The sequence below is a fragment of the Bombina bombina genome, chromosome 2, assembly GCF_027579735.1.
Source record: "Bombina bombina isolate aBomBom1 chromosome 2, aBomBom1.pri, whole genome shotgun sequence".
In the NCBI taxonomy this organism is placed as follows: Eukaryota; Metazoa; Chordata; class Amphibia; order Anura; family Bombinatoridae; genus Bombina; species Bombina bombina.
The window spans coordinates 923911623-923938177 of NC_069500.1; the positions used below are offsets into that span (position 1 = coordinate 923911623).

Here is a 26555-nt window from a genome sequence, read left to right on the forward strand (position 1 = left end):
TGGGCCGGCATCTAAACTTACATTCTTGCTTTTCAAATAAACATACCAAGAGACTGAAGAAAATTTAATAATAGGAGTAAATTAGAAAGTTGCTTAAAATTGCATGCTCTATCTGAATCACAAAAGAAAAAAATTTGGTTCAGTGTCCCTTTAAGACTGTGTGGTGTGGTTTCTCCCTTCCTGTAGGTTGTGTGTGCCTGTACCTTTAAGACAATTTGAGAGTGTTGTGTCTTGTACCTTTAGGACCTCATTACGAGTGGAGCGCAAAATTACGCTTTCGCTAGTGAGATATTTGCACTCCACTCGTAATACCAGTGCATGCACATGTCTATACTATAATCGCGTTTGTAATGCGTCCGTCGGTGTCGCCAGTATCCTCAAAGCACTCGCAGCCAAAAGAATCGAACTGGATGCAGGGAAGCTGATTGCCCTTTTAAGGGCAGTAAAAGAGCTGAATGCCCTTTTAAGGGCAATGCCCATACAAATGCCTCTTTAGGGGCAATTGGTAGTTTAGGTTTTTTTAGTGTTAGATTTTTTATTTTGGGGGGTTGGTTGGGTGGGGGGGTTTTACTGTTGGGGGTAATTGGTAATTTTTGTAAGTAAAAGAGCTGTTTGACTTAGGGCAATGCCATACAATAGGCCATTTTAAGGGCTATTGGTAGCCTAGTATTAGATTAGGGGGTGTTTTTATTTTGGGGGGATTTTTTTATTTTTATAGGTGTAATAGTTTAGGTTTAAATTTTTTATTTTGGATAGCTTTGTTTATTTTTTTCTGTAATTTAATTTTTTTTATTTTTAGTAAAATTAGCTTGGGGGTTTGGATTTTTTAAACATAGACTTCCCTCTGGGCAGGCTTATCGCCTAGTAAATATAGATGTATATAAGCATATACATATATATTTACAAGGAACACACAGTTCCGATAGACCGCAATGTAAAGGCCCTTTTCAGTGCCATTTTTTTTTCTCACACCCCACACCCGCCACATTTAATCCCTAAAAACCGTTTCACACAGTTTTTTTTTTATTAAAAAAAAAGTATTATTTTAATAATACTTTTAATAATCTTTGGAGCACTATTTTCTACCACGAGCTTGTAGTAGCAATAACCAGCAACTTGTAGTGGCTGGTTATTTACCACGCGCCCGTAAACGGGCGAATTTGCTCGTTTGCGGACACGTAAAAAATTAGTGCTCCACTTGTAATTTAGCTCTTAAAGGGATACTGAATCCAATTTTTTTCTTTCATGATTCAGATAGAGCATGCAATTTTAAGCAACTTTCTAATTGACTTCTGTTATCAATTTTTCTTCGTTCTCTTGGTATCTTTATTTGAAAAAGCAGGAAAGTAATCTTTGGAGCCTGTCCATTTTTGGTTCAGCACCCTAACACTTGCTGATTGGTGGCCACATTTAGCCTCCAATCAGCAAGCACTACCCAGGTGCTGAACCAAAGATGGACCAGCTTGTAAGCTTTACATACCTTCGTTTTCAAATAAAGATACCAAAAGAACAAAGAAAATTTGATAATAGGAGTAAATTAGAAAGTTGTTTAAAATTGCATGCTCTGTCTAAACCACGAAAGAAAAAAATTAGGTTCAGTGTCCCTTTAATGTGCTGTCTTAACATTTTATCAGCAGTATTTCATTGTCTATACAGTTGGTTTAATCTGTGTAAAGTTATACACATAAAAACCTGCTGAAATGTATACAAATATGTAGGCTGAGGGTTTCATACAATGTATCATGTAGGTGAGCAGAGCTCATCTATCGATCTATCTATGATCTATCTAATTTGTCTATCTAATAATTAGATAGATATAAATACAAGAATGAATGATAATCTATCATTCATTCATCTATTTTTCTAATCTACCATTCATGTATCTATCTATCTATCTTTCTATCTATCTATCATATATCTATCAATCTACATATCCATCTATCATCATAAAGTACATATATGGTTAGCATTCAAAAACATTAACAAATACAAAGTGTCAGGCAATGTAAAGTTGACAAATGTATTCCTGCTTTTCTCCCTATCACGTGGTAAATGTGTCTAGGGGAATACAAAAAGCGTTGTCTTTATAACAGCAATGGGATTCTGCATCTCTCTAAACAAATAAGGATATTCTACTAGATTAAAGTAGCTTTACAATCAATAACTGATGCAGAGAATACGTGTTTATGTTTCAGCCGTCAGGATCTACTGACTGTAGTGTAGATTCTGGTGCTAAAGGGTTACAGCTAGGCTGGGGAGGAGGAGTGTTTGTAGGGAGGAGCTGAGGAAGGAGTCCTAGTGTGTATCTGCTTCCTCCTCTGGCTGACACATTGCTGGGGAGTTCCGGGCACTTGTATACAGACCTGAGTGTGTTTCAACAACATCTGTCATACCGACCCTACTGGTAGTCGAAGAGGGCAACTGCTGCAAAGTAAGTGGGTGCTCATTGAGGGCAGCGTGTGGGGGTACACGCCTGCTGCTACTTTATAGGCTGACACACTGTTCCTTCCTATTGTTTAGGTGACATGAGGATAAAACAAGTGTAGAATGAAGAGGTGTGCATGAGACAGGAAGATATCATTCCGTGATCATCAATTAAAAAGTAACTAAGAGGCAAGAAGAAGACAGAGGCTCAAAGCAACCTCTCTATATGGAAGACATGGCAGAGAAACAAGAAATTAAAAGTTGCCAGGATGGAGTGGATGTGCATGGCAATGGTGGCTCTCAGGAGCTGTTGGGTCACCCAGGGAGGGTTTTGAAGACCATTCCTATACCTAATGAGATGAGCTGTCAAGTTAAAAATGAAGAGCAAGATTCCCCTCCAACCTCTCCATTGCCCCCACCCATATTCCTATATCCAGGTGCAAGGAAGCAGAAACCACCTAGAAATGTATCTTCTAACAGCAGTGGGGCAGTATCACACTCTGTGCAGGAGCACACTCATAGGTCTTCCTCCTCCTCATTATCCTCTTCATCATCCTTACCATGCTTCCCAGATCTTCCTTCACCAGAATCAGGGGGGCTCTCCCCATCCTCCTCCCTGCAGCTTATGATGCTGATGATGAATTACACTGGTACTGCAGGAATAGGCAACCACAGCAATGACAAATCCCAGAAAAGTGAGTAATACTAGGATTATTTTATTAGTTTTTGATTTAAAAAAAAAAAAAATGATACACTTGGAGGTGAGATAATAATGTATTTGTATCTATATCAGATGTATAAGGTATACACAGTGTGTACAGAATGTATGTGGGATTGTGGGGTCAGCACATATTTATTTATAGATTGGTGACATATTTTGCAGCACAGTATTATGCTAACAGTCCTTGCTTAAATTTTGAATATCATGTATAAAAATGTACACTTTATATGTAGAAATACAGTGTTTAACCCTCAAGTACCATATAAACTGTTTGTTCCAGTTAGGTTTATACACATTTAAAGGGACAGTAAAGTCAAAATTAAACTTTCAAAATAAGGAACGTTTTATTTGGCTTTTACTGTCCCTTTAAATGCTTTAGATATATATCTAGGCTGTTTCCAATTTATTTCTATTATCAAATTGGCTTTGTTTCCGTGGTATTCTTTGTTGAAGAGATACCTAGGTAGTCTGGAGCACTACATGGCAGGAAATAGGGCTGCCATCTAGTGCTCTTGTAAATGGATAACATTCTTACAAAACTGCTGCCAAATAGTGTTCCTAACACATGTACGCTGCTAAACATTTTTCAACAAGAAAAACCAAGAGAACAAAAAAAATAAAGTTGTTTACAATTTCTTGCTCTATCTGAGTCATGAAAGAAAATTTGGGGTTTCATGTTCCATTAAGTCGTGCACACTCCTGAGCCTACCTAGTAGATATGATCTTCAAACAATAATAACGAGAACAAACTAAATTTACTAATAGAAGTAAATTAGAATTTTTTAATTGCATGCCCTTTCTGAATGATGAAAGTATCATTTTGATTAGACTGTCACTTTGATTTTCACTTTCATGTTCTTTTAGGGGATGAACAGCATTCAGTTATAATAGAGGTATACATGACTAATGAGATTACAGAACACGTAGATGGAAAGGGGGAAAGACAAACATCTAATATATGATGAATTGGAAATTGGAGATGTTACTCATGTAATATGTGAGGTGTAACAATAATGCTGACACCTAGTGGACTCCTATCAATTAACTACATGAAAGCTGTAATTCTCTTTAATTGTGTTGTATGATAGAAATCATCTAAATATTAAAGTGACATTGAAGTATAAATATATATCATTTTTTTTTAGCAAATTAATTTTTCTCATTTTGTTTAACCACTGCTAAGGGAATTAAAGGGACAAAAAGTGCATAAAGAAAATGCTCTAATGTGTTAGATTTTGTGTTTAACCCCTGCAAAGGGAGGTACGTGAAATGGATTTGGGGTTTAATGTCCCTTTAATGCACAAGAGGTTTTAAGAATTTTGTTGAATTTTATTGGGTTCTACTGCAGGAGCCACTGGCATCCTAAAATAAGGCCACAGCGCCCTGGTTAGGAGTTCTCAAGACACCCATGGGTGCCTGCTTCCAACTGCCATCAGCCACACCTTGCAGCTGGGAAATACAAATCTAACATATTATTGTGTTATATAACATCTATCTATCCATTTAATCTATCTAATTTATCTTTTTATATCATAGGGATGGCCAAAAGTGTCTGACTTTTTAATTTATGGGCTGGCTCCTAGATTTGAACAGATTTGGTCTACTTGATGAAACCCTACTTACCCTCACCACAATACTCAAATTAGATATCTAATTTAAATGACATTAAAGTGACGGTCTACACCAGAATTTTTATTGTTTAAAAAGATAATCCCTTTATTACCCATTACCTAGTTTTGCATAACCAACACAGTTATATAAATATACTTTTTACCTCTGTGATTACCTTGTATCTAAGCCTCTGCAAACTGCCCCCTTATTTCAGTTCTTTTGACAGACATCCATTTTAGCCAATCAGAGCTGGCTCACTGGAACTCCGTGTGCATGAGCACAGTGTTAGCTATATGACACACATGAACTAACACCCTCTAGTGGTGAAAACCGTCAAAATGCCCTGAGAGAAGAGGCGGCCTTCAAGGTCTTAGAACTTAGCATTACCTCCTAGGTTTAGCTTTCAACTAAGAATACCAAAAGAACAAAGGAAAATTGGTGATAAAAGTAAATTGGAAAATTGTTTAAAATGACATGCCCTATCTGAATCATGAAAGTTTATTTTGGACTAGACTGTCCCTTTAAATGCAAAGGATACATTTTTTTTTTCATACTAAAAAAACAAACAAACTTAGCAGTGCCTACTTTTCTTGTCATTTAACACTGAAATGAGAATTGGAGTTTTTTCACTACCCTCCGTGAGACTGGAGTGCGTTACAGATAATGAAAAATCTGGAGCCTTCTACATGCTGCACATTGATTGCTTGATTAATATAACCGTTTATATATGTCCCTAATTTGCCATAGCAAAAGAGCTGTGATGAAGCTTTTTAAAGGGACATTAAGCACTTTGAGATGGTAATATGAAATGATAAATCGCGCGTGTGTGTGTGTGTATATATATATATATACATATATATATATATATATATATATATATATATATATATATATATATATATATATATATATATAAAATCTCTGCAATATACTTTCATTATTTTTGTTGTTCCCTTTTCCTGTAATTCCATTCTGATATTGTGAGCTTTTCAGTTCCTGTTAGAAATGAAAGTGCAGAACACGGTTATATTCTACACAGCGATTGGCTGCACACTCTAGTGACCTATTTATAACTGTCGCTAATTGGCCACAGCAAACAAGGTAATCTAAGTTACAACATGGCAGCTCCCATTGTTTTATAGACACTAAAACTAAAACTTATTTTCTCAATATTTAAACAGCTAATTAAACTAAAAAAATACTGTAAATGTACATGTTATTCTTGTACTAATCTTTTCTTTGAATGTCTCATTTTATCTAGCATTTATTTAGTGTTTAATATCCCTTTAAGGAGTATGGCCCTGGACAGCAAAACAACACAAATGTTGCCAACAAAATCAGAGTTTTAAAGTTTTTTAAAAACATGTATTTTGTATGCAGATTGTTTGATATGAAGAAATTATTTTCTGTAAATAATATCTTATAATGGATCACGTTAGTTCTTAAAGGGACAGTCTACAGCAGAATATTTGTTTTAAAAGATAGATAATCCATTTATTACCCATTCCCTAGTTTTGCATAACCAAGTTATATTAATACACTGTTTACCTCTGTGATTACCTTGTATCTAAGCCTCTGTAGACTGCCCCCTTTTCTCAGTGCTTTTTACAGACTTGCACTTTAGCCAATCAGTGCTGGCTTCTAGGAACTCCCACGTGCGTGAGCACATTGTTATCTTAATGAAACACATGAACTAACACACTCTACTAGTGGTTGAAAACTGTCAAAATGCCCTGAGATGAGATGCGGCCTTCAAGGGCTTAGAAATTAGCATATGAACCTCCTAGGTTTAGCTTTTAACTAAGAATATCAAGAGAACAAAGCAAAATTGGTGATAGATGTAAATTTAAAAATTGTTTAAAATTACATGCCCTATCTGAATAATGTTTGATTTGGACTAGACTGTCCCTTTAACATCTTCTCCAGATATTCAGTAAGAATTATTGCCTAATTTTGTGACTCTGTTCTGGTTAATACATTTCTCCATTACTCCATAGATGTGAACTATTTCTAAATCTTTGGGCAATATAAAAGACTATACTATACACATTATATCGTTTAGAATAATTTATGTTGATAAAAAGTATGATTTAAAATCCACTAGGAAAAAACTCACTTATATAAACAGTCTTTGTCCAGAAATAGTGCAGCAATTTCACAAGATAAATGTTCATATGGGAATGAAGCTAGGCTTGTAGCCTGTTCTATGGGTTAGCTCCAACTCAAACTGCGGCCTTTTGTAACCTCTGAAGTAATACAGTATTGATGTACCGGGCAATTCTCTTCAAGAGCTGTGTACAGGTATCCATAGATTTACATTACCTGTAGAGGAATAGTCAATTAAAGGACCAGTCAACACTGTACATTTGCATAATCAACAAATGCAAGATAACAAGACAATGCAATAGCACTTAGTCTGAACTTCAAATGAGTAGTAGATTTTTTTTTTTCTGACAATTTTAAAAGTTATGTCTTTTTCCACTCCCCCTGTAACATGTGACAGCAATCAGCCAATCACAAATGCATACATGTACCATGTGACAGCCATCAGCCATTCACAAATGCATACACACTTATTCTTGCACATGCTCAGTAGGAGATGGTGACTCAAAAAGTTTAAATATAAAAAGACTGTGCACATTTTGTTAATGGAAGTAAATTAGAAAGTTGTTTAAAATTGCTGCTCTATCTGAATAATGAAAGTTTAATTTTGATTGAGTGTGCTAGTGACCATTTGTGATTTTATCTGTTCATACAGTATAAAGTAATGGTAAATCCAAGCTCATAACAAATGCTAGGATTTACCATCACTAAAAATAAACATTAGTTTCTGTCATTGTTTCCTAAAAACGTCTGTTAAACTCACCCTATCTGTGCAGCAAGTTTATTGCTAACTCATCGCATCCGGCCCCCTACAGCACAGTGCTTTCTCCAACGAGGTGATGTGTACACCCCTATAGCAATAGCTGTGCTAGGATGTCAGTTGACACGCACGGCTATTGGTTTATAGGTGTAAACGTCCCCTCCATTGAAGAAAGCGATGTGCTATGGGCCGCCAGAGGCACTGAGTTAGTGATATACTTTTCTCACTAATATATCACTTATTTTTAGTGATGGTAAATCCTAGTGTTTGTTATATGCTTGGGTTTGCAATCACTTAAAGCAACAGATTTGTACACCGTAAATGCACAATTCATATTAGAATTACAGGGTATTTTGTGGTTGGGCTGTCATTTTGGATGGAACTGTCATACTTCCACCATCATGTTCAGAGCATTTATAAATAGTACATTTACATCATCCTGTGACTTGATCTAAGCAAAGGAACTACAATTCCCATCATGCCACACGTGATTCAAAGAGTATTATTGGCGGCTGCAGTAGCATGGTGCAGCACATTGTGAGGCTACTTTATTTACTCCCATGTGTCTAGGGCATTCAGAGCGTGCACTTTTAACCCCTTTAAAGGGACAGTCAAGTCCCAAAAAAACTTACATGATTTAAATAGGGCATGCAATTTTAAACAACTTCCAAATTTACTTTTATCACCAATTTTGCTTTGTTCTTTTGTTATTCTTAGTTGAAAGCTAAACCTAGGAGGTTCATATGCTAATTTCTTAGACCTTGAAGACTGCCTCTAATCTGAATGCATTTTGACCACTAGAGAGCATTAGTTCATGTGTTTCATATAGATAACATTGAGCTCATACACGTGAAGTGACCTAGGAGTGAGCACTGATTGGCTAAAATGCAAGTCTGTCAAAAGAACTGAAATAAGGAGGCAGTTTGCAGAGGCTTAGATACAAGGTAATTACAGAGGAAAAAAGTGTATTATTATAACTGTTGGTTATGCAAAACTGGGGAATAGGTAAAAAAAGGGATTATCTTTCTTTTTATACAACAAAAATTCTGGTGTTGGCTGTCCCTTTAATACAAAAGACGACACATGGTCATCATCCGCAAAATGTATTTAAGAGAACTGGATAAGAGTATAAGCATTCAAACCCCTCGATCTCAGCTCCCTAAAGCCATAGAAACACCCAGGACCCACTGTTTGAAAGGCTCTTTCAAACAGTGTGTGTCTTTGGGATTCACATTTTAAGCACAAATTTATAAAAAAAAAAAAAAAAAAAAAAGAAAAAACACTTTTAAACAGACATTACACTAATAAAAGGCCATCAAAAAAACCTAAAGTTCCCCAGGAACCCTTGTTTTAAAGCCCAGAAGCCCCTGTTTAAATAAAAAAACTGAATAAGTTTTAATAGCCAGGTTATCACTAAAGTAATAGTGATCATCCGGCATTAATAAATGTCCCTTTATTTAAATAGAGGCTCATGTGAGTCCCTATGTGCAGATCAAAGTTTTATATAAGTATACAGAAAGGCCCTTATTAATATGAATATAACCCCCTCTTTTTACTATAGAGTTTAGGGGGGAAACATAGCCTGCAGTGGGGTATACATGAGAGTTGCTTCTAAACCCCCTCTTTTTACTATAGAGTTTAGGGGGAAAACATAGCCTGTAGTAGGGCATAAATGAGAGTTGCTTCTAAACCCCATCTTTTTACTATAGAGTTTAGGGGGAAAACATAGCCTGTAGTAGGGCATAAATGAGAGTTGCTTCTAAACCCCCTCTTTTTACTATAGAGTTTAGGGGGGATATGTGTTTCTCACTGAACAAATAGCCTGTAGTAGGGCATAAATGAGAGTTGCTTCTAAACCCCCTCTTTTTACTATAGAGTTTAGGGGGATATGTGTTTCTCACTGAACAAATAGCCTGTAGTAGGGCATAAATGAGAGTTGCTTCTAAAAATGTCAAAACAGCTCAGCACGGGTTTGGAAATGGGTCAGCAGTTAGAAGTTTAAGAAACTTTTTTTTTTTAAATTGACTTCAATTTCCTTTTTGAAAAGCATACCTAGGTATGCTAATGAGCAGCGCTACTGGGAGCTAAATAGTGATTGGCGGCTACACAAATATGCCTAATCTCACCAGATGTGTTGAGCTAGCTTCAAGTAGTGCATTGCTGCTCTGGAGCTGACTTTATGTGTTCTACCCGTTTGCAGGTATCAGTTAAAGGATTAAAAGAGGCTGCACACTGGGTTGGTACTAGGCTGTTCTTATTGAGCTGTGTTTGCTCTCATATATAACTGATCTCTTATTGTGCTTGTAAAGCTTTTCATTGTATCATGTTGTATTACTTTATATTTTGGCACGTCTGGAATGTCTCCTTAAAATGTATATCTTTTTTTTTTTTTTTTTTTTTTTTTTGCATGGTACATTTTTCCAAACAATTCAAAAAGGAGAGATGGAAGCTTGTCACCCTAGCCAGGTCTGCTTCAAAATAAAGTCAAGTAGTTTGTGTTTGTTATGTTTTAAAAAAGAACAATGTTTGGGAGCTTCCATGTAAGGAAATCTATTATTTCATAGGACTCATATAGAGCGTATATATTCAGAGAATGATGAGGAACAACATCATATGAGTACATATATATTGTCTCTAGTACTGTTCCATAACTAAAGGTTATGAGTATGCAGAAGTATTCAAGTAGGACACATCAAACATACAATTATTTTACTCTCCAGCTTCATTTGTATATTGGCTTGTGAGTTGAGGGATACTGTTTGGGCCTTTGTGTAAAAAGTTCATTTTGGTATTGATTTGAGAATGTGTTTTCCTTTATTTGCTGTTTAATTTCCCTGCTAATTTGTCTCAGGGGTACCACTAGGACAGCCAGGACTCTGGCTCAGAAAACCTCTCGTAAGGATTACTGATCTGTAAATGAAAATGCAACTGAAGCACAAAATCTCTAACTAGCACTAAAGAATCCTATAAACAGTGTTTCATTTTATCATTTACTAGTGGGAACAAAAATTGAAACTATTAAAATATGTTACTACTTTATTTTTTTATAGTGGCTGTTTATTACACTTTCCCGTTCTTTTACATCTGTAGTTTAGTAGTGGTCTTAAAGGGACACTGAACCCAAATTTTTTATTTTCTAATTCAGAAAGAGCATACAATTTTAAGCAACTTTCTAATTTGCTCCTATTATCAATTTTTCTTCATTCTCTTGCTATCTTTATTTGAAAAAGAAGGCATCTAAGCTTTTTTTGGTTTCAGTACTCTGGACAGCACTTTTTTTATTGGTGGATGAATTTATCCACCAATCAGCAAGGACAACCCAGGTTGTTCACCAAAAATGGGCCAGCATCTAAACTTACATTTGTGCATTTCAAATAAAGATACCAAGAGAATGAAGAACATTTGATTATAGGAGTAAATTAGAAAGTTGCTTAAAATTTCATGCTCAATCTGAATCACGAAAGAAAAAAATTTGTGTACAGTGTCCCTTCATCCTTTTAGCGCTATCATGGCGTTGTATTCCGTCTGTCCTGAAGCCAACGGCGCTTCCTGGATGTTATAGCGGTCTAGAGGGCATGCCTAGTGTCATAGGGACGCCCCCCTGACCCGATCCCATAATTGAAATCTCGCATTCGCGTGCACGATCGCAAGATTTCAATTTGTCTGCATCAGGACATTATGACCCTGTCATGAAATGGTTATATTATTTGCTGCACAGATGCAGGTTCTTCAATTTGTGTTACTGACCTAGATGTTGTTAAAGGACATAGAGGTTAGTGTTCTCAGTAGATCACCAGAATTGTGCATTTGTAGATCAAGATTTAAAGGAACATTAAACACTTTGAGATGGTAATATACAATGATAAATTGTATATATAAATAAAACTCTGCAATATACTTTTTATTATTTAGTTTGTCACATTTTCCTGTAATTCCATTCTGAAATTGTGAGCATTTCAGTTCCTTTTAGAAATATAAGTGCAGAGCACACTTGCACACTCTAGTGACCTATTTATAACTGTCCCTAATTGGCCACAACAGAGAAGGTAACCTAAGTTACAACATGGCAGCTCCCATTGTTTTATAGACATTAAAACTTTACACTTATTTTGTCAATATTTAAACAGCTAATTAAACTTTAAAAACTATATCTACATGTTCTTCTCAGACTAATCTTTTCTTTGAATGTATAATTCTATCTAGCACTTAGTGTTTAATATCCGTTTAACATATCACTATTTATTGTTAGTATTTGCATTAGGCTTAGATTTGCCCTAGTTGAGAGCAGCACAACAGTTTAAATATTACTTTCTGACAGTAAATCATAGGCAAGACAAAGCCAGTTTTTTGTGGTCTAACCAGTTCAGAACCACGTCAGACGGTCATGGTCTATAAAGGAACAGTAACATTTAAATTTTCCCAGTAAATACTAGAAAAGCTTGTATTTTAGTTCCATTTTGGGTGTTCCATGCAATATTTTTGTACTTTCCAGACAGGCAGGCAGTACATATGATGTGTACCGCCCACATCATAGACCATAATAAGAGTATGGTGCCAAACTTCAACGTTACGTTATTCATTTCTGAAAGTACCAGAAGGGAGTGCTGAAATATAACTTATTCTTGTATTCATGTAGTAAAGTTACTAATATCCTTCAGTGCTTTAAAATAATTGTAGGAAAAATGGTTCAGCAACCCTTTAAAGACCATGTTGACATGTATATACATACACAGGCATATATCTTTAGGAGACCAACAATATATATGATGTGAAATTAAATTTGAAATGATTTTTTGTTTTTAGATTTTTGTTGTTTGTTAACATGCTTCATGTGGAGGTATCCTGTATTGATCAAGCTTTTACCTTATTATAATAATGATTTTCAAACATATTACACACACATTTAAAGGGCCATAATAGTAAAAAATTTACATGCTTTAATTTGTTAGAGCATATAATTTTAAGACTTATGACCCTGCACTACTGTGTGTCTAACCCCACAAAGGGATTAAACACATAGTAGAAGCACTGCTGGTCCAGATTGGAAGCCACCACTAATCCATTTAGAACTTGAACTGCTGAGTGGATCCTGAGTGGTACTTCTATGTGTGTAACCCCTTTTGCGGTTTAAACACACATCTGTGGGTGGTTTCCAATAAAATGTCCTTGCGCAGAGGCCAAACTCCTGGAGTAATCTTTTGACAACTCAGAGAAAACCTGCCTTTTGAGTCCTCATGACCTTGCAGTGCTGTACTCTCCGTCTTGATAGAAATACCCTACTGTAGTTACTTTGCCAGATTCAACATGATGCTTAAAGGGAGAGTAAAGTCAAGATTAAACTTAAAGGGACAGTCTTGTCAAAATTAAACTTTCATGATTCAGATAGGGCATGCAATTTTAAACAACTTTCCGATTTACTTTAACATCAAATTTGCTTTGTTCTCTTGGTATTCTTTGTTGAAAGCTAAACCTAAGTAGGCTCATATGCTAATTTCTAAGCCCTTGAAGAGCGCCTCTTATCTCAGTGCATTTTGACAGTTTTTCACAGTGCCACTAGTTCATGTGTGCAATATAGATAAAATTGTACTCACTCCCATGGAGTTATTTATGAGTCAGTACTGTTTGGCTAAAATTAAAGTCTGTCAAAAGAACTGATATGAGGCGAGTCTGCAAAGGCTTATATTTAATCTATATAGATGGAATGTAATCACAGAGGTAAAATGTATATTGGTTATGCAAAACTGGGGAATGGGTAATAAAGGGATTATCTATCTTTTTAAAAAAATTAAATTTTGGAGTAGACTGTCCCTTTTTTTAAATGGATTTGATGGTTCATGAAGTTTTAAACAAATTTCCAATTTACTTCTGTTTTCTTGGTATCCTTTTATAAAGAGCAATTGTATGTGAACTCAGGAGCATGCATGTGTCTTAAGTCATTTGGCAGCTGTGTTTGCAACATTGTTTAAAGCAATGCTATACATAGTTGCAAATACTGCTGGCATAGACTGCTAAATGCATGCGGACGCTCCCGAGCTCCTATCGGTATACCTAGATTTACTCTTTAACAAAGGATACCAGAAGAACAAAGCACGTTATGATAATAAAAGTAACTTGGAAATTTGTTTAAAATTGCATGTTCTAGCTGAATCATGAAAGTTTAATTTTGACTTTACACTGCATCTGTGTATACTCAGATGAATCAGATATTCAAGAAATGTCCCTGGAAAGGCTGTAGTTGGATGAACCATGACAATTTTCAGCCTAATGTTTATAACCGTACAGGGACATTACATTTAAAAAGTAATTTCCCATAGAGGGCTTTATGAAAAAAAAGCACAACAAAAAAAGAGAGTATTTTAAATGTATCACAGAGCTTCCCTGTCAATCAGCCAATGAGCAATATTAATAAAATGATGTTAGTTGCACTTCCTGTTATTTTTAAAAATTTAGTTTTTTTTAAAGTGAAGCTGAATGATTAAATCACTATTTTACTTCCACTGTGTATCCATATTGGTGTTTTGCTGTCTACATGGTATACACATAGCAAGCGCCTGAAACGTTGTATTTTGTTTCTCTGGCCCACATGGAAAGAATAAAGGTCTTTTTTTGCCAAATTGGATACTGGAATAATTGTGTTATTGTCTGGATGAGAGGACCTGGCAAGTCTGACATTCCGTGCCCCAATCAAGAGAAGGTCTGCTGTTTTCCAACTAAGTTTGAAGTACTCACAAGTGAGGCAGCACCCTGATGTGCTGTTGGAAACAGACTGGGAGATAAGTGTCCTAGCCTGAGGAAATGGCTCCAGTAGCTGAGGAACGTGTTGAGTTATTGCTCCACACCGAGAGAGTTACAATATATTTCCTCACATTTTTAATATGTTGTGCTGTTGGTTTTAACTGGGACTGTACACAAGTCATTTCCTCTTATTTGACTTCTGGAGTATCGGTGGGTCGTTGACCTTGAGCCTGGACACTGTGATTCCCCCAGTCTGTTTCCAAGAGCACATCAGGGCGCTGCCTCACTTTTGAGTACCACATTTTATTTTAATTCCCTTAAAGAGACCGTCTACTCCAGAATCGTTATTATTTAAAAACATAATTATCCCTTTATTACCCATTCCCCAGTTTGGCATAACCAACACTCTTATATTAATATACTTTTGTACCTCTGTGATGACCTTTTATCTAAGACTCTGCAGACTACCCCCTTACTTTAGTTCTTTTGACGGGCTTGCATTTTAGCCAATCAGTGCTGACTCATAAATAACTCCTCGGGAGTGAGCACAATGTTATGTATATGGCACACATGAACTAGCAATGTCTAGCTGTGAAAAACTGTCAGAATGCACTGAGATAAGAGACGGCCTTCAATGTCTTAGAAATTAGCATATGAGATAAGGTTTAGCTTCCAACAAAATACCAAGAGAACAAAGCAAATTTGATGATAAAAGTAAATTAGAAATTTCTTTCAAATTGCATGCCCTATCTGAATCATGAAAGTTTAATTTTGACCTTTAAAGGGCCACTGTAAGTAAATATTTTCTATGCCTGTTACTAACTAACTACCCCAAATACGCTTTTTATCAATAGCATTTCATTAACATATCTCTACCGTATATCAGAAATCTTGTCTGCAAATGTAATTGTTTTCCAAACCCACTCCGTGGGTATCCTTTGCTCTGTACCAATCCGTTTACAATACCTAGGTTTCAAAATGGCGCTTTAAACACAAAGTTATTGGTTTAAGTATTTTGAACATGCAGTGCTGAAAATAGTGGGCAGGATGTTTATTATCTTTAATATGTTAGTTGTTTAGCTTAAAAATTATAACAGAAAGTAATCCTTTAAGAAATCTGGCTGTCATATTGCACTAGGAGATGCCTTTTTTGTTTATATCTACAGATTGGAACCAGATGGAAGTTTAGCAGAGCAGCCATTGGTTTAATGAACTTAAGTAACATATGGGAATCGTGTGATACTATATTGGACTCTATAAGAGACTATGGGCTTCAGGTACTAAGCAGTGTAAGCTACTCCTGGGCCCTTGCATTCGTGAGCCTGCTTCCCACAATGTAAGAAGCAATAGTCATTAGACCGCTGCTATGCCACCTGAGAGGGTGAGGAGAAATGACTGATCGTTCACTCGCTCCGGGTAATTGACAGTTCCTTCTCTCACGTGCTTGGTCGCACTTTACACGCTCCGTATAATGATACATATGGGCAGTAGATCCTGTTTGTTCCCTGTTAGTATGTAGCGAAGGTGAGTGGACATCTTCTCACCTTTTAGTACAATAAGCCCTTGATCTCTCTGTGTATTCACTATTAGAAGTGTTTTCTTAAAGGGACAGTCAACACCCTATGTAACTTACGGCCATACCTTAGATCAGGAATAGAAGATGCAGCTAGACCGCATCGCATGTTGATGAGCTCTAACGGTATTGGAGTAATCAACGAAAATACATGGGTTTATTCCATGAAAATATGGCTGCCAAACTCCTCCCCCTCCTCCGTCCCCTTCTCTAGTGTTTTAACATGCTCATTCATTTTTCAAAGGGTGATGATTCTGTTTTGATAATGCGCATGCGCATTATCTTCTGCACGCTCGCAAACCGACCGAGGATTTAATTGCGATTGGAGGATTCAATTAAAAAGAAGGTTTCAACGTAATAGTAGAGGGAGTTTGGCGGCCATATTTTCAAGGAATAAAGCTATGTATTTTCGGTGTTTACTCCAATACCGTTAGAGCTCATCAACATCGATGCGGTGTACCTGCATCTTCTATTCCGGATTTAAGGTATGGCCTTAAGTTACATCGGGTGTTGACTGTCCCTTTAAGGTGCCCCCTTGAGTTAGGGATTTTTTTTATAATCCCACTAATTGGTTTTTTTACTACAATGTGTGTCTATAAGAGGTCAAAGCCTGTGTCTACTTTCATGCTTATTCAAAAATAAATGCAAACAAATTGTGATCTATAATTCACATGCATGGAGGAATGTTTCACTCTAATAGGAAACCGCTTTACATGTAAAAACAAGAACATATTTGTATATTTGGTGAAAAACATGCATATACTATCTTTCTAGGTAAACCACTATAAAGTATGTAATTTGTCATTTATTCAGATTTATTCGGGAAAATTATGTGAAATTGCTAACTTGTATGTTTCATTTATAAGTAATTGTTGTTCCTGGGTGCTCAGATGAAGATTTCGTGAAATAAAACCTGTGTGCCGCTGTCCTGACTATTTTTGCTCCATTACAATAGAGTTCTCCAGCGAGCAGATGCAGAACAGTTTTACACAAACGGAATACAAGTGTTGTTCCATGCACGGTGAAGATGTCTGGCAAATTGTGGTTTGGGAACTCGTATTTAAAGCTCAAAATTGAAATGTGCTTGAATGCATTTCATTTTTAAATAGGAGCCTTTTTGCAATATTCTGACATTAGCAAAACTGCATCTTCTAAGATATTACTGATTCAGTAGCATATGCACATATGCTTTGTGCTTAGAGAATCCGGATGCAAACACCATGCCTGCGCAGAGAGCTCGCAATGATATGTATTGTATCAGTGAAGACTTTTATTTATATCATACAAGCCTGACTGTCTGAGAATGTGTGGTGTTTGAATGCTGGTACACAGGGCACTGTAGCATATGTGCATATGCTGCTAACCCCTTAATGACCAACGACGTACAGGGTACGTCTTTCAAAAAAATGTCCTTAACGACCAAGGACGTACCCAGTACGTTGTTGGTCTTTGAAAGCGGTGGAAGCGATCCTTCCAGCCGTATTTCCTGTTATTGCAGTGATGCCTCCATATTGAGGCATCCTGCAATAACTGTTTGTAGCCATCCGATGCAGAGAGAGCCACTCTGTGGCCCTCTCTGCATCGGACATCGATGGTCGTAATCGTTGGTGGGTGGGAGGCGGGTGGGTGTCGGCCTGGCAGAGTTGAGAGGCGGGATTGTGGGGGGGGGGGCCATTTGGAGCGCTCACGGGGCGGGAGCGGGTTGGAACTGCTACACTACGGAAAAATGTTGTGATAATAAGTGGGAGAGAGGGTGGAGGGAATTGCTAAATAAAAGATCTAAGGGATCTGGGAGGGGGTTGGTCTTTGGTGGGGGGAAGCTACACTACAGAAAAATCTAAACAAAAACATTTTTTTGTAAACTGGGTACTGGCAGACAGCTGCCAGTACCCAAGATGGCTCCCAATAAGGTTAGGGGAGGGTTAGAGAGCTGTTTGGGGGGGGGTCAGGGAGGTTGGGGGCTAAGGGGGATCTTACACAGCAGAATAATGTAAAAAACAAACAAAACAAAAAAAAAACCTTTTATTTTAGTACTGGCAGACTTATTGTGGGGTGGGGGAGGGAAGAGAGCTGTTTGGGAGGGATCAGGGGGTCTGATGTGGGAGGCTGATCTCTACACTAAAGCTAAAATTAACCCTGCAAGCTCCCTACAACCTCCCTAATTAACCCCTTCACTGCTAGACATAATACATGCGTGATGCACAGTGGCATTTAGCGGCCTTCTAATTACCAAAAAGCAGCGCCAAAGCCATATATGTCTGCTATTTCTGAAGAAAGGGGATCTCAGAGAAGCATTTACAACCATTTGTGCCATAATTATACAAGTTGTTTGTAAATAATTTCAGTGAGAAACCTAAAGTTTGTGAAAAATTTATGATCGCATTTGGAGGTGAAATGGTGGCATGAAATATACCAAAATGGACCTAGATCAATACTTTGGGATGTCTTCTAAAAAAAAATATATACATGTCAAGGGATATTCAGGGATTCCTGAAAGATATCAGTGTTCTAATGTAACTAGCGCTAATTTTGAAAAAAAGTGGTTTGGAAATAGCACAGTGCTACTTGTACTTATTGCCCTATAACTTGCAAAGAACATGTAAACATTGGGTATTTCTAAACTCAGGACAAAATTTAGAAACTATTAAGCATGGGTGTTTTTTGGTAGTTGTAGATGTGTAACAGATTTTGGGGGTCAAAGCTAGAAAAAAAATTTTTTTTCCCAAATATATATATATTTTTTTTTATAGTAAATTATGGGATATGATAAAAATAATGGTATCTTTAGAAAGTCTGTTTAATGGCGAGAAAAACGGTATATAATGTGTGTGGGTACAGTAAATGAGTAAGAGGAAAATTACAGCTAAACACAAACACCGCAAAAATGTAAAAATAGCCTTGGTCCCAAACGGACAGAAAATGGAAAAGTGCTGTGGTCATTAAAAAACAGTAATAGCTTTTACTAGGAACATTTTTGCTAATTATAGTTTAAAATGTTTCGAATGGGACAGTCTACTTGATTATTTTTTTTAATGTTTAAAAAGACAGATATGACCTTTACTAGCCATTCCCCAGCTTTCCATAATCAACATTGTTTTTAATTTATTAATATACTATATAACCTCTAAGACTGCCTGTTTATAAGCAGACCGCCCCTTATCTGAGTGATTTTTAAATCTTGCACAACAGCTAGACAGTGCTAGTTCATGTGTGCTATATAGCTAGCGTTGTTCTCCCGTGGAGAATGATAATGGATTTGCAAGAACCAGCACTTTTTTATTTAAAGGGACAGTTTACTGAAAAAATTTCTCCCCTTTAATTTGTTCCCAATGATCCACTTTACCTGCTGGAGTGTATTAAATTGTTTACAAGTAGCTACTTTACCCTTATATTGGCATTTTAAATAGTTGATTTAGCTTGTGGTTTCCCCACCTATGCTGAAAGTTTGTGGCCGCAGGTCCAAGCTATAGATAAGCTTTGTAAACACAGCCAGCAGAAGAAATTACACTCCCAGTGGGATATAGCAGAGATAAGGTAATACAATGTTAATTTTCCATTGTTCTCTCCAAGTATTGGTGATTGATTTATGGACAGATATAAAATAAAGAAGCAGGTATATGAACACAATGTGATAAAGTAATAAGCTTTGATTATACCTACAAGCTCAACCCATTTTTATTAGGTTGTGGTTTCAAAACACAAAATCAGAGCTTTAATATACACATATTATCCTTAAAAAGCTAATTTTACAGTATACTGTCCCTTTAAAGTAGACTGTCCCTTTAACAAGGATCTGCCTTTATATTTGAATAGGGTTTATAGCAATATAACTGTAAAACAAGTTGTTTAGGACACAGAGCCATCTTTATCGTGTATTCTGTTCATGAAAGTGTTAAGAACTCTTAGTTAATAAATAATATGGATATTAAATCATTTTCTCTTGCTACTATAACGACACATAGTAAAATCTCCAATGGTTTTTCAGATAGGACGTGCAGTCAACTAAGCCCTAGTGTAATGTTTAAGCCTTAGAAAGTGGTGTGATCAGAGAATACTAGCAGTTTTTAACAGCAAGAGTTAAAAAGGTGTATGTTGGTGAGTACTGAACATTGATCATTTTTAATCTTATTTAGTTGTGCCTATAAAACCATTGCTTGATATATTCACATTTTGTAAATAAGTCTGTGTTTTGCAATAAAACCAATATGTCTTGCTCTCGAGAGGCCAAAAAGGAAATTCTGTAACCTGCTAATGCTGCAAATCAATAAATGGTTTAGGCAGTGACTGTGCAGCATTTTAAGGGCCAGGGTCACAGATTTTTTTGGCCTCTCGAGAGCAGGACAAAGCACAATCTTTACACAAAAAGCAAGAGGTTTAATGCCTGACGGAGCATAGTATTAGCTTTTAACTGTGGAAGATTATGCTCCCACCTTTATCTTTATAGCAGTTTCATGATTCAGATAGGGCATACAATTTTAAATGGCTTTCAATTTTTCTTTTATCATCAAATTTGCTTTTTTCTCTTGGTATTCTTTGTTGAAATCTAAACCTAGGTACACTCATATGCTAATTTCTAATCATTTGAAGGCCGCCTCTTATCTCAGTGCATTTTGACAGTTTTTCACAGCTAGATATTGCTAGTTCATGTGTGCCATATAGATACATCTGCTCACTCCTGTGGAGTTATTTATGAGTCAGCACTGATTGGCTAAAATGCAAGTCTGTCAAAAGAACTGAAATAAGGGGACAGTCTGCAGAGGCATAGATACAAGGTAATCACAGAGGTAAAAAGTGTATTAATATAACCATGTTGGGTTTGCTGAACTGGGGAATGGGTAATAAAGGGATTATCTATCTTTTTATACAATACAAATTCTGGAGTGTCCCTTTTTAAGAGAATGATTTCTTTATGTTTATTTGTGTCTGCTGTGCTGCTTGACTTTTTTAATATAACTGAATATTATCTCAGTTTCTATCTAAAATATCTGCTTTCCCTATACTCCATTCCAGTCAATCAATATTCCCAAGCAAAGTGCATTGCATGTCGTTTTTTTTTTTTTTTTTTTTACTTTTTAAAATTTTTTGAAAATGGTGTCGTAACCCATTAATCTTTAAGGGACATGAAAAATCATCTGTTCCATTTAAAGAAAATATTTCAAAATTAATTACAGAGTTTTTTTTTTTTTGTGTGGAAAATTAACTTCCCTGTTCTGTATAACCTAAGTTTTTTTTAAATGGGAGTTGTCCCTATCATCTAATATGCAGTAGACTCAGTTGTACAAAATCATTTACTTCTTTACATTTAAACAGCTTTTACTTACCTTTTCTTCATGCAAATTAATAAAAAAAAATCTATTTTTTTTTTACATGGTTAAAGTGATGGTAAAGCGTTTCTAAAAACTGTAGCCTATATCTAAGGCATAAAAGGGACATGAAACCCAAAAATGTTAATTTACGATTTAGATAGAGAATACAATATTAAACAACTTTCAAATTTACTTCTATTATTTAATTTGCTTCATTCTCGTGTTATCCTTTTGCTGGAAGGTTTATCTAGGAAAGCTCAGGAGCAGCAAAGGATGTAGGTTCTAGCTGCTGATTGGTGGCTGCATATATATACAGATTGTTATTGGCTCACCCATTTTAGTTAGAAACCAGTAGTTCATTGCTGCTCCTTCAACAAATTATACCAAGAGAATGAATCAAATTTGATAATTGAAGTAAATTGGAAAGTTGTTTAAAATTGTATGTCCTACCTAAATTGTGAAAGAGAAAAAATTGGGTTTCATGTCCCTTTAATATAAATGGACCTTCATTCATGAATTTTATTTAAACATGCAATAAAACGTACGCGGAAGAGGGATATTTTAGTAGAAATTCAGTAGAAAGAAAATAAAGGTACATTTTGTAGCATGTTTAGTTAAAATTCATGAATGAAGGTGCATTTATATTAACCCTTAGTTACAGGCGAGAGTTTCAGAAACGCTACGAGTTAATCTGGTCTTTCATACACATGATAGAAACATTTTAAACATGGTGCCCCTTTAACCTTTTGAAATGTGTTTGTGCTTCCTAAAACGTTGACACTGTAATACCAGTCAATTTGAAAATAAATTTCCAGCAGCTTTTCAAATGATTTTTTGAAACATTGGGCCTGTTGAAAACCCATTTTTGTGAGTACCATTTATTTCCTCTCTTTTTAATGTTAAAGGGACATTAAAGAAAGAGTGCTGAACCAATGGCAATGTAAAATGTAACTTGTCCACTATTATCAGAAATTAATATAACTAATGATTATATGATTATAGAATTAAATCACAGGAAAATAGGGTAAATAATTGTGAAAACAAAAAAGAAAAATTATAGTGCGTTTTTTTTTTGTTTTTTTTTTGTTTACATAATTGATCATTTTAAATACCGTAAAGTGATTAATGTCGTTTTCTTGCAGTTTGGTCTTAATAAACACCTTTATTTTGTAACAGAATGTTTAAAGACATGAAACACAATTATTTTTCTTTCATGTTTCAAATAGAGCATACAATTATAAACACCTTTCCAATTTATGTTATCAAATTTGCTTCATTCTCTTTGTATCCTTTATTGAAGAAGCAGCAATGATGCTGGGAGCTAGCTGAACACATCAAGTTGTGCCAATGACAATAGGCATATATGTGCAGCCACCAATCAGCAGTTAGCTCACATAGTACATTTCTGCTCCAAGCCTACCTAGGTATGCTTTTGAGCATAGGGTACCTGGAGAATAATATAAGTAAACTGGAACAAACTGTACCTTTTTAAATAGAATTTAGATCACTTTTTTAACCCCTTAAAGGGACACTGAACCCAAATTTTTTCTTTCATGATTCAGATAGAGCATGACATTTTAAGCAACTTTCTAATTTACTCCTATTATCAATTTTTCTTCGTTCTCTTGCTATCTTTATTTTAAAAGCAGGAATGTAAATATTAGCAGCCAGCCCATTTTAGGTTCAGCACCATGGATAGCGGTTGCTTCTTGGAGGCTTACAATTAACCACCAATAAACGAGCATAACCCAGGTTCTAAACCAAAAAATGGGCCGGCTCCTATGCAACACATTCCTGCATTTTAACTAAAGATCGCAAAAGAACGAAGAAAAATTGATAATAGGAGTAAATAAGAAAGTTGCTTAAAATTGCGTGCTCTATCTGAATCATGAAAGACAAAATTTGGGTATAGTGTCCCTTTAATGACCGAGGACGTCCTAAAAAAAAAAAATACAGTTAACGCCTGAGGACGTACCCTGCACATCCTCGGTCTAAAAAGCAGCTGGAAGCGATCCCGCTCGCTTCCAGCTGCTTTCCGGTTATTGCAGTGATGCCTCGATATCGAGGCATCCTGCAATAACCTTTTTTAGCCATCTGATGCAGAGAGAGCCACTCTGTGGCCCTCTCTGCACCGGACATCGATGGCCGGTATCGTTGGTGTGTGGGACGCGGGTGGCGACCATCGATGGGCCTTGTGATGTGGAGGGGGGCGGGATCATGGGCGGGGATAGCCGGGGGCGCTCACGGACGCGTGCACGGGGAGGGAGCGGGTGGGAACCACTACACTACGGAAAAAACTTGTGTTAAAAGTGGGGAAAAGGGGGGGATAAATTTTATAAAAAAACGATCAGTCAGGGGGTGGGGGAAGCTACACTACAGACAAAAAATAATAAAACCTATTGTTTTTTGCAAACTGGGTACTGGCAGACAGCTGCCAGTACCCAAGATGGCCCCCAATAAGGCAGAGGGGGAGGGTTAGAGAGCTGTTTGGGGGGATCAGGGAGGTTGGGGGCTAAGGGGGGATCCTACACAGCAGCATATGTAAATATGCTAAAAAATAAATTCAAAGATACCTTTTATTTTAGTACTGGCAGACTTTCTGCCAGTACTTAAGATGGCGGGGACAATTGTGGGGGAGGGAAGGGGAGCTGTTTGGGAGGGTTCAGGGGTGTGATGTGGAAGGCTGATCTCTACATTAAAGCTAAAATTAACCCTGCAAGCTCCCTACAAACTACCTAATTAACCCCTTCACTGCTAGCCACAATACACGTGTGATGCGCAGTAGCATTTAGCAGCCTCCTAATTACCAAAAAGCAACGCCAAAGCCATATATGTCTGCTATTTATGAAGAAAGGGGATCCCAGAAAAGCATTTACAACCATTTGTGCCATAATTGCACAAGCTGTTTGTAAATAATTTCAGTGAGAAACCTAAAATTGTGAAAAATTTAACTTTTTTTTTCTCTTGTTAAGTGTATCCAGTCCACGGGTCATCCATTACTTATGGGATATATTCCCTTCCCAACAGGAAGTTGCAAGAGGATCACCCCAGCAGAGCTGCTATATAGCTCCTCCCCTCACTGTCATATCCAGTCATTCTCTTGCAACCCTCAACATAGATGGAGGTTGTGAGAGGACTGTGGTGTTTTATACTTAGTTTATTTCTTCAATCAAAAGTTTGTTATTTTTAAATGGTACTGGAGTGTGCTGTTTATCTCAGGCAGTATTTGTAAGAAGAATCTGCCTGCGTTTTCTATGATATTAGCAGAAGTAACTAAGATCCATTTGCTGTTCTCACACATTCTGAGGAGAGAGGTACTTCAGAGGGGGAATGGCGTGCAGGTTTTCCTGCTATAAGGTATGTGCAGTTAAAATATTTCTCCAACATTGGTGTGTCCGGTCCACGGCGTCATCCTTATTTGTGGGATATTCTCTTCCCCAACAGGAAATGGCAAAGAGTCCCAGCAAAGCTGGCCATATAGTCCCTCCTAGGCTCCGCCCACCCCAGTCATTCTCTTTGCCGTTGCACAGGCAACATCTCCACGGAGATGGTTAAGAGTATGTGGTGTTTATTTGTAGTTTTTTTTTATTCTACTATCAAGAGTTTGTTATTTTAAAATAGTGCTGGTATGTACTATTTACTCTGAAACAGAAAAAGATGAAGATTTCTGTTTGTGAGAGGAAGATGATTTTAGCAGACAGTAACTAAAATCGATTGCTGTTTCCACATAGGACTGTTGAGATGAAGTAACTTCAGTTGGGGGAAACAGTTAGCAGACGTTTCTGCTTAAGGTATGACTAGCCATATTTCTAACAAGACTGTGTAATGCTGGAAGGCTGTCATTTCCCCTCATGGGGACCGGTAAGCCATTTTCTTAGTCTCAAACAGAATAAAGGGCTTAATATGGGCTATAAAACTGGTAGACACTTTTATGGGCTAAATCGATTGATTTATTTGGACATTTTATACATGTTTATGCTGATAATTCACACTTATAAACTTGGGGAACGTTTTTTAACGTCAGGCACTATGTTAGACACCTTTTCCAGTCAGGAAGGGCCTTCCCAGTTGTAGGCTGAGCCTCATTTTCGTGCCATTACTGCGCAGTTGTTTTTGAGAGCAAGACATGCAGATGCATGTGTGAGGACCTGAAAGTAGTTGGAAAAGTTCCTAGAAGGCGTCATTTGGTATCGTATTCCCCTCTGGGCTTGGTAAAGTCCCAGCAAAGGCTGTAGCTGGGACTGTATAGGGGTTAAATCTGTAACCGGCTCCGGTTTAGTTATTTTAAGGGTTAAAGCTCTGAAAATTGGCGTGCAATACTTTTAAGGCTTTAAGACACTGTGGTGAAATTTTGGTAAATTTTTAACAATTCCTTCATATTTTTTCACATATTCAGTAATAAAGTGTGCTCTGTTTAAAATTTAAAGAGACAGTAACGGTTTTGTTTTAAAACGGTTTTTGTGCTTTATTGACAAGTTTAAGCCTGTTTAACATGTCTGTGCCTTCAGATAAGCTATGTTCTATATTTATGAAAGTCAATGTGTCTCCCCCTTCAAAATTGTGTGAAAATTGTGCCATAGCGTCCAAACAATGTAAGGACAATACTGTCACAGATAATGAAGTTGCCCAAGATGATTCATCAGATGAAGGGAGTAGACATGGTTCTACTTCATCTCCTTCTGTGTCTATACCAGTTTTGCCCACGCAGGAGGCCCCTAGTACTTCTAGCGCGCCAATGCTTATTACCATGCAACAATTGACGGCTGTAATGGATAACTCCATAGCAAATATTTTATCCAAAATGCCTGCATATCAGAGAAAGCGCGATTGCTCTGTTTTAAACACTGAAGAGCAGGAGGGCGCTGATGATAATTGTTCTGTCATACCCTCACACCAATCTGAAGGGGCCATGAGGGAGGTTTTGTCAGATGGGGAAATTTCAGATTCAGGAAAAATTTCTCAACAGGCTATACCTGATGTTGTGACATTTAAATTTAAATTAGAACATCTCCGCGCACTGCTTAAGGAGGTGTTATCTACTCTGGATGATTGTGACAACTTGGTCATTCCAGAAAAATTATGCAAGATGGACAAGTTCCTAGAGGTTCCGGTGCACCCCGACGCTTTTCCTATACCCAAGCGGGTGGCGGACATAGTGAATAAGGAGTGGGAGAAGCCCGGCATACCTTTTGTTCCCCCTCCTATATTTAAGAAATTATTTCCTATGGTCGACCCCAGAAAGGACTTATGGCAGACAGTCCCTAAGGTCGAGGGGGCAGTTTCTACTCTAAACAAGCGCACTACTATTCCTATCGAGGATAG

At 36.9% G+C, this 26555-nt stretch overlaps 1 protein-coding gene across 4 annotated transcripts in view; it reads left to right on the top strand.

Moving 5' to 3' along the window:
• The first annotated feature begins 2291 nt into the window (after window positions 1–2291).
• The window catches only part of RUFY3 (RUN and FYVE domain containing 3), a 237395-nt gene continuing 213131 nt past the window's right edge, over window positions 2292–26555 (top strand). For all 4 annotated transcript variants that reach the window (XM_053703337.1, XM_053703339.1, XM_053703338.1 and 1 more), the window contains exons 1-2: window positions 2292–2431; window positions 2521–3119. In XM_053703337.1, the coding sequence (XP_053559312.1) occupies window positions 2651–3119 (469 nt within the window). In that variant the 5' untranslated portion in view covers window positions 2292–2431; window positions 2521–2650. The remainder of the gene's footprint in view (window positions 2432–2520; window positions 3120–26555) is intronic.